Source organism: Ostrinia furnacalis, unplaced genomic scaffold (assembly GCF_004193835.3).
Source record: "Ostrinia furnacalis isolate ACB-3 unplaced genomic scaffold, ASM419383v2 OfSCF2357, whole genome shotgun sequence".
Lineage (NCBI taxonomy): Eukaryota > Metazoa > Arthropoda > Insecta > Lepidoptera > Crambidae > Ostrinia > Ostrinia furnacalis.
The window spans coordinates 1340764-1353968 of record NW_021132596.1 but is presented as its reverse complement, the minus strand read 5'-3'; the positions used below and the strand labels follow the sequence as shown (position 1 = coordinate 1353968).

General features: G+C 40.0%; 1 protein-coding gene across 10 annotated transcripts in view; it reads right to left on the bottom strand.

The window, feature by feature from the left end:
• The window catches only part of LOC114355157 (AMP deaminase 2), a 41029-nt gene that overhangs the window by 6986 nt on the left and 20838 nt on the right, over positions 1–13205 (bottom strand). For 8 of the 10 annotated variants that reach the window (XM_028307843.1, XM_028307850.1, XM_028307851.1 and 5 more), the window contains 10 exons: positions 7629–7791; positions 7037–7223; positions 6337–6556; positions 5980–6105; positions 5798–5891; positions 5578–5682; positions 4113–4244; positions 3571–3734; positions 2095–2218; positions 996–1162 (listed from right to left, as the gene is read on the bottom strand). In XM_028307843.1, coding sequence (XP_028163644.1) covers positions 996–1162; positions 2095–2218; positions 3571–3734; positions 4113–4244; positions 5578–5682; positions 5798–5891; positions 5980–6105; positions 6337–6556; positions 7037–7223; positions 7629–7791 — 1482 coding nt within the window. Of the gene's footprint in view, positions 1–995; positions 1163–2094; positions 2219–3404; positions 3540–3570; positions 3735–4112; positions 4245–5577; positions 5683–5797; positions 5892–5979; positions 6106–6336; positions 6557–7036; positions 7224–7628; positions 7792–10031; positions 10471–13205 lie in introns of those variants that run through there. The other 2 variants (XM_028307844.1, XM_028307853.1) reach the window with 2 other exon arrangements.

Genomic DNA, 13205 nt, shown 5'->3' with positions numbered 1-13205 from the left:
CCATGTTTAGCCTTACACAATCAACAAAAATATGACAATATTCAACATTTTTTCTAGAAAATTTTGGTGAATGTTGATATGTTATGTCGTGTAGGACAAAATACGCGCTGGAGTGGCTTTAACTTGCAATCTAGTTTTTTTTATTTCTTATCATTTAACATAAATTCTAGCAAAATATCCATTAAAACCGCTTTATCAACAAAAATAATGTTAAAAAAGTCATATGAAGATACATTAAACGTAAATTTAAAAAACATTAGAAATTAAAAATATATATATCAAAAACAGACTTTAAATTGCTATTTTGAGGTCTTCGGGGCATTGTTTCTATAACAGTATAATATGTTTTTTTATTACAATAAAATTCTCATTAAAACATAATGAAAATCAGTGACCAAGGTACATCGCTAGTTGGGTGGTCAAGGTACAACATTACGACTACTTCACTTAATAAGCATAATAAACCCACTTCCATTTGAGTTTAGGATCTGAAACTCATATCGTCTAGTAGCTAGATATATAAAGATTATGTTCTAACTATAACCGTTTTGTCAAACATGCAACATTTTTCATAAATTGACATGAAGTAAACCTCCAAAATCTCACTGCGTCAGTGTAAAATATTAAATTACCATTTTTTCTTGTACTTGCACGGCGTCGGCGAATCTTAGCTAACTTCACGTTAACGTTGACAAATGACGTATGTAATACCCTAGACAACTTTTCATAAAACCGCATAATTTAAAAAATATATACAATTGTTTTAGGTACAACTCTGTCCAAGGTTCAACAGGTTCCCCTACATAGGTACATACAATATTCATGTACTAAGATAAGTATAGTTTTCAAATTCCAATAAGTCTCATGGCAGTTATTTATTTATTTATACTTCAATGCCAAAAATATTAACATTAGGCGAACTTAATGCCATATGGCATTATTAGTTATGGCTCATATCAATCGATTGCATTTAAATCATTAAGTAGGTTACTCACTTGCGGAAGTGGTTGAGCACGGTCATGTTGGCGTACATGTAGTAGAGGTAGTACGCGTAGGGCGGGTTCTCGTCGTCGTCCCACTGCGCCGGCGCGCGCGCCTCTAGATCCAGCATCGGGTTCTCGGGCTTAGACTCGTCGTCCACGCTGTCGAACCCGACCACGTGCTGAGGGAGATAATTGACGATCAATGTAGACATTCCGCCTGGGCACTTGAATAAGAATAAGAATTCTTTGTTCAGCTTATAGAAATAAAATTAAAATACAGTAAGTACATATAACATTAAACTACAAGCTATGCTGAAGAGGCGTCCGCTCAGCTATATTCGCGACATAACAAGCGCCATGTCGAGAAGCTAGTTTTGAGCGGGAACCAACACACGATGAAGATTGCGGATTACGTCTCTTGACCGAGACCATATTGAGGCTACCAGCCAAGAAGGCGCGCAACAGGGGGCGTTATGGACAGTGATCACAAAAAAGGAAATAATAATAACATAAAACTGAACAGAATTAAAAACTAATGTTTGTACCTACATCGACTACAACGAACCGCCCCACCCGAGACACTAACAGGGGGGCGCCACCGTTAATACCGGATCGCATGTTCCGATATTTGCCACGTTAAAAACTATTCACTTGAACGATGAAAAACTATTTATTTGTGCCACCGAGGAAGTTGAACGAGCACCTAGTAGACCTAGACACTACATCTTAGATAGCAAGCAACGAGAAGCAGCTAGTTTGCAACATAACAGTGGAGAACATACTAACTAGTGGAAAGAATAGAGAATAATATTCTCTATTCTTTCCACTAGTTAGTTAGTAGTATAAAGCATATTATGCTTTGCCAGCCGCAGCAGTGCGAACTTCAGAGAACCACTGAGTCACACAGGGTGTGAACTATAAAATGGTTGTAGATCTTAATTATGTACCTCTACTTTGACACCGGATCTTCATTTATTGATCCCTGATTATCTACTCTACCTTGTCTACCATATGGTTGCGAAATTACGAATAATTTGCAAATGTCTGATAAAGAATCGTAAAAGTAGTTTGAAAATCTTGGGTGTGGAAGTTTAATTTTGCATTGTCTTACCGTGAGGAACTTGTGCAGCTCAATGTTGCTGTTGGGGTCGTTGGTGACCTCGAACAGCGGCTGGAAGATGTTGCTGAGGAACTCTTGGAAGTTCGACATTATCTTGTTCGACTTGAAGATATCACTGGAAGAAGGTGACCATCGGTTAGATTCTGGGTTAATATGAAGCTAAGTGTTGGAAGTATAACTTCAAACGATAAAACGATGTCCGCCTTTGCGAATCGGATTTTCGATGAAAAATTGATGTAAGTAAGTAAGTAAGCATTTATTTGTTGCACACAAAGTCACATAGACCAGGTACATAGTTCAACAAGATTACACAATTCAATATTTAACATGCCCATTTCAAAATAAAAAATAAAATAAATAACAATTAGAGATGAAATAATGTGAGCAGAGTTGCGGCAGCAAAAGGTCTCCGTCTCAGCATGTGTCACAAGCTAATGCCTGGACGCTGATTTTCAGACGGCGGCGGACGAAATTGGAGAGCGGCGGTAATCGCCGCAGCAATTCGCAATTGCATTAAAACACAAATGATAAAGAAATAAATAAATGTCTTAAAGGCATCTTAGTAAAGTTGAATCTTGTGCACAATTACTTTGAAGGTGGAGAGACAGAAAAAGTAACAAAAACAGCCACAAAAAAAACAAAGATCAGAACAGAAGAAGGCACATCAAGGCAAACACTGAGGCATCTTATAAAATTGTAACCGGTACAATTTTGCAAAAGCAATTTTTATTCTTATGTGCTGTAGCAGGTACCGTGAGATATAATGATTCCGTCATTAAGTATGTTCTCCGTTAGCTATACTCACTAGAGACGCGGTATCTGGATGAGCCAGCGCACGTTGTTGGAGTGCACGTCGTACTGGATGGCCCACTTGGCCAGCTTGGCCCACTCGCCCGGGCTCTTGCCGTAGATGGACAGCCGCAGCTCTGCGTTCTGGTACTTGCTCTCTCCAAGTCTGAAGCTATACTCACTAGAGACGCGGTATCTGGATGAGCCAGCGCACGTTGTTGGAGTGCACGTCGTACTGGATGGCCCACTTGGCCAGCTTGGCCCACTCGCCCGGGCTCTTGCCGTAGATGGACAGCCGCAGCTCTGCGTTCTGGTACTTGCTCTCTCCAAGTCTGAAGTTATACTCACTAGAGACGCGGTATCTGGATGAGCCAGCGCACGTTGTTGGAGTGCACGTCGTACTGGATGGCCCACTTGGCCAGCTTGGCCCACTCGCCCGGGCTCTTGCCGTAGATGGACAGCCGCAGCTCTGCGTTCTGGTACTTGCTCTCTCCAAGTCTGACTATACTCACTAGAGGCGCGGTATCTGGATGAGCCAACGCACGTTGTTGGAGTGCACGTCGTACTGGATGGCCCACTTGGCCAGCTTGGCCCACTCGCCCGGGCTCTTGCCGTAGATGGACAGCCGCAGCTCTGCGTTCTGGTACTTGCTCTCTCCAAGTCTGAAGCTATACTCACTAGAGACGCGGTATCTGGATGAGCCAGCGCACGTTGTTGGAGTGCACGTCGTACTGGATGGCCCACTTGGCCAGCTTGGCCCACTCGCCCGGGCTCTTGCCGTAGATGGACAGCCGCAGCTCTGCGTTCTGGTACTTGCTCTCTTCCAAGTCTGATGCCACTTCCTAGTGAGATAATTAAAATTAATATGTTTTCTCCAGACTCTTAGTAACATCGATCCCTATGGTCTAGTATTTCTTTTTCTGTTTGGTCGTAAATTGGAAACATACGTCTAGGTGAACCAGCAACCCCAACATTAAAATCTGTAAACCAGTTGTCATAACCACCTACAGGATATAAGAAGAATTGGCATTATTTAAATGACATCCTTATCCTGGACCTGTATCCCACTATCGTATTAGGTAATGTTTCAACTGATAGGTATGATGAAACCATTCGTTTAAACGCTTGGTCTATCAATCCTTACAGTCGTAAGCCACTAAGTTGTCACAATCAGTTATAGGAATATTTGGGCATCTAAACTTAAAGAAGAATAAAGTTACCTTGATGATCCTAGCGAAGTACTTCCCGTTCATGTAGTTGTCGGTCTTGAGGAACACCTCGCGCAGCCGGCTCTCGCCGATGGGGTTGTACTTCGCGTTGAACTTGTCGAAGCGGTGGAACGTGTTGCGGTCCTAGCATAAAACAAGACAATTCATTTGAGTTTGCCAGTCCAGTTGTTTCTGCCATATCGTCAAACTAAATAGGTAAACATTCGTTCGTTCGTTCGTTTCAGCCGAAAGACGTCCACTACTGGACAAAGGCCTCCCCCAAGGATTTCCACTAAGCCTCCCGCGACCTTTATCAGATCGTCGAGGTAATAATTAAAAGGACCAAAGCTTTGAGTTTTGGAACTCGCAACAAACTGATCAAGAACAGCTCCACTTTTGAAAAAGAAATGATTAAGGCATAGCCAGTGTTTCATAAATGTCAAGTAAGAAGGTAATCTTCTAAATGATAACTCTGTATACCTTTGCCAGTTTGTACTTTAGGTCTTTTATAAGTGTAGATATCTAGGTATAATTAACACATTTAATGCCGAATACACGGCGCCGTGGAGCGGTAGGAGGCCACTTCCACGGCACCGTGGAGGGGTGGGGGGCCGAGCACACGGCGCCGTGGATCGCGACCGTATCGTTTCTATGAGGCTGTATGCCGCCGGCTTTCACGGCAGGGTCACGTAGCTCGTGCAGCCACACGCACGATTTGTCGCACAAATACTTTTTTCGGATTTTGACTAGCGTGATATTTGTATTTTATAGACGGCTGTCAATCACGCGTAATTTTCGCGCCAAAATGAGTGAAGTGCCGGGTCCGTCGAAGTGCTTTTCTGCTGATAATTCTTCGATTTCTGGTGCTAAAATATGAATTTGTGACAAAATAATATGATCAAAAATATATATACATATATATATATTTATATGAATGTAAAGGATGCGACAGATCGCCAGGTTTCTGTACCCAATGTTTTTGTAATTTTCATTCATAGTTTTCAGACTTTTAAGCATTTTATTTTTTAGAAACAAAACTATTTCCTGTTTTTCATATAAATTTACGATTTTTGTATGTTTTTCTTTTGAATTTTATCTTATTTAATAATAAACACTAAACTTTTAAGTTCCACAAATGATTAATTGTTTATTTTCATCCATTAACCTAATAATAAAATATAAATAAACCATAAAATAGATTAAAACAAGATAATCTCTCCTCCCCACGGCGCCGTGTTGTCGGCCACACACATGCTGCCAGGCCGACTACACGGCACCGTGGATTATCCTTTTTTTTACTTAAATTCATTCCAAATTACTTTTTTTTTTGATAAATCGTCCTAGGGTGCCTTCTATTAACTATAGAAACATTAAAATAATTTGGTCCTACGCGAACATCTTTGATGATAAGGTGAGAATTGCACATACATCTCAGTATTAAATAGGCATTAAATGTGTTAAATTTGTGGAAACTCACCGCGTGCACGTCCAGCATATCTACAGTCAGATCATAAGTGCTGAGGTTCATTGACTGGAACACCGCCTTCAGGGTCATGGGCGTGCCTTTGTGCAGGGTCACCACCTACGACAACCAAAATGTTGTAATGCGGACGAAGAAAACACAACGACGTCATCTAAATAAATGCATTTCATTAAACTGAGGACATTGAGAAATTATTTTCTGGTCGTCTCCTCACCTCATCGGCGTGCTTCTTCAGAGTCTTCTTGATAAATCGTAGCAGATGTTTTTGATTCATACAAGATGCTGCGTGTATGTGCGTATCCACTTTCCTGTAAATAAGGATTCTCAATAATCACTGATATTTCCAAAAGTTTACTCGTCCTTTGGCTTAGAAAAGGTATAAAGTTATGTAATTACCTGATGTTATAGAAATCTCGATGAGGTACTGCCTTCTGAGAGGCAAGTTCTCTCAATTCATTGAGCAGAACATGCAACTGGAATTTCGAGGACAGGTAACTAAGACGACGGTAACAGAATGATTTCCTGAAAAAGAAAGGATCAAGTTTAATACCTTAGCTTACAATACAAGTAATTAGTTAGTTATTAGGTAGTAAGTAACAACAAATTAGCTTGACCGACCACGCAACGTTACATCAAAAGCGGGAATAAAACTAAAAGTATAGTTTAATAATCTCTAAAAACAAAAAACTTAAATATTTACTACTTCGGTATTTTGTAGCTCTACATGAAGGAAAACTATAAAAAAAATCTTACAATGGTCCATCTGAGATCATGTTGCACATGGTAATCTTATCCTGGATATACTGCTGCAGGGTGATGTACTCGTAGGGCACCCTGGACTCCTGGCCATCCTCGCCCTTCTTGTACAGGTTGAACACCCCATGGTCCACTTTGATGGTATAGCCCTTCGCAGGGGGCGTGGGGCCCTCCCAAGGATCCTTACCGTCCTTGAAGGGTGGATGGACCATGTGATCTGGTGACCAAAAAATACCATTAGTATTCATCTCACCGTTTCCTATGATGATAGAGTGAAAGACTAAAATTTTCTTCTTATCTCCCTCTTTTTTTTACTGTTTTTCCTCTTCCGCTTCAATTTCGTTGCAGACTTATAGAGCTTATTGACTTCCCGTAGGACAAACTTGGCCTTCACTAAGTAAGAAGTGTTGAATTTTCATTTGCTGTGAAGTTGTAAGCCTTGACTACACAAGAGTTGCAGTAGTGGGAACGAGAGCTGACAATGGTCCCTAGCTGTCAAGCTGTAGATTTCAAGTACACAGGAGTTAGTAGAAGAAGAAGAGTCAGCTCTTCCACTATTGATCTTCTCTCACCAGCTATAATTATGGCTCTTGGTGACTTTATAGATGGGCTGCGGAAGAACCTCGCTGTGATCGCGCAAAAGCTAGACAAAGAATAAGAGTCAGCTCTTCCACTGTCCCTAGACTTCTTTCCTCACCTGCTATATGGCTCTTGGTGACCTTGTAGATGGGCGCGTGGTTGGCGGGCGCATCCGCATCCATGCTGCGGACGAACCTCGCCGTGATCGCGTAGAAGCTCTGCTGAGACATCTCCATGTACCTCTTGCGGATTTCCAGCGCCTGCACCAGGTATGATGACGCTTGCTGCAAGTCTTCTAAGGGCACCTGATGAGATATTTGAAAGGATATTTTGATTTCGGAGGTTCCTACCATATAACTATTAACTGGTGTTTGAAGAGCTTAGCAGCGGATCTCAGACAGTTCGTCGAGCACTTGTGCACACAGCAGTGTGAAATCATCTTTTAAGTCAAGTAATCTTAAGAGGATGGGGGTCGGCAAGGCTGTGGCGTGGTTTCGTCTATGGATATATTTATTCATAAGCATTTTGAAAGCGTTTCAAAGAGAGACGTTTTGAATGACTCTAGAAACTGGGTAATATAGGTGCAGAGTCGACTACTATCCACGTTCTTACTGAATGAGTGACTTCCAAACTTCCAAGTTCCCAAAGTGTTCAAGAGTAGGGTATACATACATAGACTAGCTAGAGGGAGTATGAAAATTTATAATCACCCCAGATGTGTCCTCCCCGCTAATGGCCACCCTCTGGAAATGCGGGAGTATGGTCTCCTGCTCGTCATCATCCGGCACCCGCAGCCGTGCCGCCTCTTCCAGCACTCCGCCCCCCGCCTCGCTGCCGGCAAAGGACCGGACTGACTGCCCGCATTCTGCCGCTCTGAGAACAAACAAATGACGGTTAAAGCCCGGTCTGTGAGCACGTAGAATTTTGTCCAATGACCCCAAGCTACCCATCCTTATCGCTCGCGCGTAATTATGTTGCTGTCGCGCTCTCACACTCACTGCGGGCGCCCGTCGCACAATCTACAGGATGTTAGGTAAATGGGTATATGAGCCGACACTAGCCCATGTTAACATGGTCATATAAATGGTATGGTGAAGTCAGAAAATTGATATCTTCATTTTAATTATTTTAATTTTCATACAAATCGGATTTAATAAAAAATATTTTGTATGAAAATTTAAAAAAATTAAATGATGATATCAAATATCTGACTTCACCATACCATTTATATGCCCATGTTAACATGGGCTAGTGTCGGCTCATATACCCATTTACCTAACACCCTGTATAGATACTTTTAATTTTCTTTAAGGCCCGGTTCAAACACGCGCGATTACCATGCGAAAAGCCAAGCGGTGGTTGTCTCACTGGTAAGGCATACGGTTTGATTTGCATCAAACGAGATCACAAGAATTGCCCCAACTACGCGATTATCGCCTTATCTGAACCAGACCTAAAACTTTCGCGACATCCTGGTTGATTCGGGCGAATAGGTAATAAGACTGAAAACTGTTCTAATTTCTATGTTACCTATTATAGCTGCGCATATTGGTTTCTCTTGTGACAAAAGTTGAACTTTTAAACTGTAGGTACTTATCGATGCAGCTGATTATCTTGTAACACACATATAAGTTCTATACACTTAGAAGCAAAATTAAATAAATGATAATGAAGAGACCAGTCTGTCATTATTGTGCCGTTCAACAAATATTGGTTCAGGACTGAGTGACTCATTGTATACATTTTCGACTACAATATTTCCACAATAGTCGAGCAAACTTCGCTTAATTACCCTTTGAGATCTGTTTGCTCTGACCGAAGCTGACTTCATTAATTGATATTTAATTGACTCCTACTACAGTTTAGACCCACGCCACGTAATCGAGAAGTAATGTCAACAATGTTGAACGTTCTTAATGAAAAACCTCCAAGAATTTGCGATCGCATCTCAAATCTAAAAAAACAATTGAATCACTCTACGCGTATGTTGCACACGATAAGATAAATAAAAACATTTTAAAGACTTATAAAACAACTAGCTTTCCGCCCGCAGCTTCGCCCGCGTGGAATATTGTCTGTCACAGAAAAACTTTATCGCACGCGTCCTTTGATTCAAAAACCGGGATAAAAACTATCCTATGTCCTTCAGGGACTCAAACTTCTATGCCAAATTTCATCAAAATCGGTTCAGTGGTTTAAGCGTGAAAGCAAGACAGACAGAGTTACTTTCGCATTTATAATATTAGTATAGATTTATCTTTATAGATCTACCAACAGGCTCAGTTATGTCGTCTAGAAAGCTTCAAAATTGCATAGTTTTATGCAAGCTCTTACAAGGTAAGAATTTTCTTTATTTCCCCATTTTTTTGCCCCAGGTAGAAGAGGACATGATAAGTAGAATGATAATTTCGACTTAAGTACTACCTGCTACAAATAATTTAAAACGAAATCTTAAAATAACATCGCATAGAACTAGGCAGATTACTAGAAACAACAATAAGTGAAATAGCTTGAAAGAAAAGACTCTTTCATAGAAGTTGTTACGAGAGGGATAAATCAAGGTCTGCTGAAGCACCGAGTCATAAAATGAGCTAAATATAAAAAAGTAAAGCTAAATATATCTTTCTTGAAGAAAGTTATCGGCTCACAGCACAGAGTCATGCATTTCCGCGAAGCTTATCTCTACACGAGCGAGCGCCTCGGATGACGCCTCGTGGGTGTCATTCATAACGAAGTAACTTTTTATTTGTCGCTTGACTTGTCCACGTTCCAATCCAGCGATAATTTGTGCTATTTTTTGACCGAGGGTTTCCTTAAAACCTCATCATTAACTTTGCCTTTCGCAATTAACTTGGCACGTTTGAAACTTTTTTTCAACTTTTTTCTTTCTGAAGGGGGGAGGGTAACCTCTCTTTAATACTTTGTATAACAGTTAACAGTGAGATCATTATTCTCCCTCTCGGTTTTAAAAAAAGAAGGATTGGACAAAAAAGTCGACATGATGTCAACTGAAATACTGTGGTTAGTTTTGTTTTCAGACCTCCTGAAGTGTGCCTGGCTATGGGCTCGGAAAAAAACCCGTTTTCAGGGAATTTGCAAATATTTTAACTAACCTTGTATTTCTAGTTGAGGTCCATCGTTGGCATTCGACTTTACTCCCAAACATTTTTAAACTTCACTTTAAACGTTCTTACTTTACCGCGCTTTTATTCTTTTTTATTTTTTACTTTTATTTATTCCCGCACAGACACCAAACTTATTCAGCTGTCACTTTTTAAATCAACGGCAAAGGCATAACAGAACAGGCGCTTCGAAATGCTAGCCTGCCAATGCCGTACACGAGTCGCATCCCTTCGCTAGGGTTAGTGTCGCAGCAAGGCTGATCCAATTATGCCACTAATAATATCGGTGGCTTTATATTAGTGGTATATGGACAGACGCCCACACGCGGCAGGCATCCGATAGGTGAGGAGATTCCAGATGGAGAATTTGATGACAGCCACGAAATGTGCTTCAATTGTAATTGAATTTTGACAACATTAACACGCAGAGGAAACCTACAGACTAAATATTAATTTGTTATTGATATACTAACACAATTAAAATTGAAAATATTTGTCCAGTAAATGAGATAACGTAATTGTCGAAGTTCATTAATTACATCATATTGACTACTTTTAAGTACCAATACAACAATGACTCGTTTAATGAAGTAGTTAATTTGAAACGACATGTAAACAAAACTATATAAACAATGTGTCTATCAAGCACTATAAATGTCGCCGCTAATGAGGATCATTTCGATTTTTAGCTGTGAATGCAGATTTATAGGGCTAGAAATCCTTAATACACAGTGTAGATAGGTGGGTGCGTAGGTTTAACTCAGAAAAACTAAATAACAGGTAGGTATTGCGTGTACATCGAAATGATTTTCATAGCAATATCTTGTAGCCTAGGCAGAGTGTATCTGCCTCAGCTATACCTTATTGTTAGAAGTAAATAAATTAATACTTATACATTTTTATCTTTTACTTGGAAGAAGATATGACTCTAAAAACACTTATGAACACTTTATTTGAATAAATCGCCAAATATGTGTGTGTGGTGACTGAGTTTGTTCCGGCGTTTCTTCTCAGCACTTGCCATATGTTTGTCTCGAAGCGCTGGTAGGGCCCAAAAGATAAGGATAAAGGATAAAGTGCCCCATAAGGGCTACCTTTTTCTTTTTTTATTATTTTCTATTGACGTTCATAAGTGCCACTTGTGGTCTAAACTGAATCCCATCAAAAACAATACTTGTCAAAAAAACCAAGTCTCGCAACTCAGTTGTTCTACGGTAAAAAGTTGTGAGATCCATGTAATACCAAGTCCAGGCCAGGAAATCTTTAACGTTTTACATAAATTATTGACTTGGCCATCGCACTAAATAATTTAATTTAAAAACGTTAAAGATTTCCTGGCCTGGACTTGGTATTACATGGATCTCACAACTTTTTACCGTAGAACAACTGAGTTGCGAGACTTGGTTTTTTTGACAAGTATTGTTTTTGATGGGATTCAGTTTAGACCACAAGTGGCACTTATGAACGTCAATAGAAAATAATAAAAAAAGAAAAAGGTAGCCCTTATGGGGCACTTTATCCTTTATCCTTATCTTTTGGGCCCTACCAGCGCTTCGAGACAAACATATGGCAAGTGCTGAGAAGAAACGCCGGAACAAACTCAGTCACCACACACACATATTTGGCGATTTATTCAAATAAAGTGTTCATAAGTGTTTTTAGAGTCATATCTTCTTCCAAGTAAAAGATAAAAATGTATAAGTATTAATTTATTTACTTCTAACAATAAGGTATAGCTGAGGCAGATACACTCTGCCTAGGCTACAAGATATTGCTATGAAAATCATTTCGATGTACACGCAATACCTACCTGTTATTTAGTTTTTCTGAGTTAAACCTACGCACCCACCTATCTATTCGCCGTTCCCATGGGCGCGGGCCAGCTGCTGCAGGAAAGGACAGCCGCTCCCTGCTGGAAATCTATTTAATCTTAGCCTAGAAGCTGGGTATGACTACCCCGCCCCTCTCCTCTCCCCAGGTCATAAGCTGGGCATGACTTCCCCCTCGGCCAGAAGTTGGGTATGATTTATTTGGACATAGCAATACTTATTTTTCACAATTTTTGTTTTTAAAAATTACTGGTCGATAGGTTACTTTATTTTGAAGAATAAATGTTATTAAAAGTTTTTTTCTAAAACTGATAGTTTAGCCGGAAAAAAATATTTTCCATCCCAATAGTACGCCGGCTGAGCTCGATTCGGATATAATGACGTCATGCGGTCTTGCGTACGTTGACTTTTAGCAGCAAAAACGGCCTATGTTTATTACTTAATATCTTCGTAAGTAATGGTCCGATTTGGATAATTCAAAAAGATATATCTTTCTTATGTCTTAAAGATTAACGTAGATACTAGTTTTATTGAATTTTCTACAACAGTACTGATCCTCATTGGTACATTGTGCAGCGAAATAAGGCGCAGCGGAGCACAGTAAACAGCCCCGATCGGTCCATTAAAAACTGTAACGAACGTGTCTATGGTTCTTCAATTACTGCAATCAAACACTATAATGTCTGAGCTTAATTGGACTCATTGTAAAATGCGACGCAGCGGAAAGTTACGAGCAAAGATTTTCACACTTCAATTCTTCAGCTATAATAGCGGAAACACGGCTTGTTTAGTACCTACTTCGTCATTACCAATTTGTTCTAAATTAGGCAAGAGGAAAACCAAGAAAAGCTGAAAAGCTAAATAAATATGTGTCTTACATTATCAACACAGCTATCGTCCTAGTGTCAAGAAAAGGGCGTGGAAATTCGAAGTTCATGAATGTTATGTTATAACGCTAAGAATTTTCCGAAATAAAAGTTTCAGAACTTAGCTAAGCCCAATTTGGGTACCTACTTAAGAACTAATTTGGGAAAACGCACAAAACCTTTGGACATTTATGATTCTTTAATTACTCACCGGTACAATCAAACTCTTGTGGCAGCTTAATTAGAAACATTGTGCAATATACCGCAACGGAATGAGAGTAAACAGTCCCGGTCGGCTCCACTCTCAGCTATTGGAAGATACATTCCGCTGTTTACTAACGGAAACTTAGACTGTTTAGTAAACTTCCATTTATATTAAGAGCTCAGTAAATAACGATTAACGTCCAGAAAAAATCTACCACGTAGGTACGTATATTGATTTGAAATGATTTTATGATACGGTGTTTCCT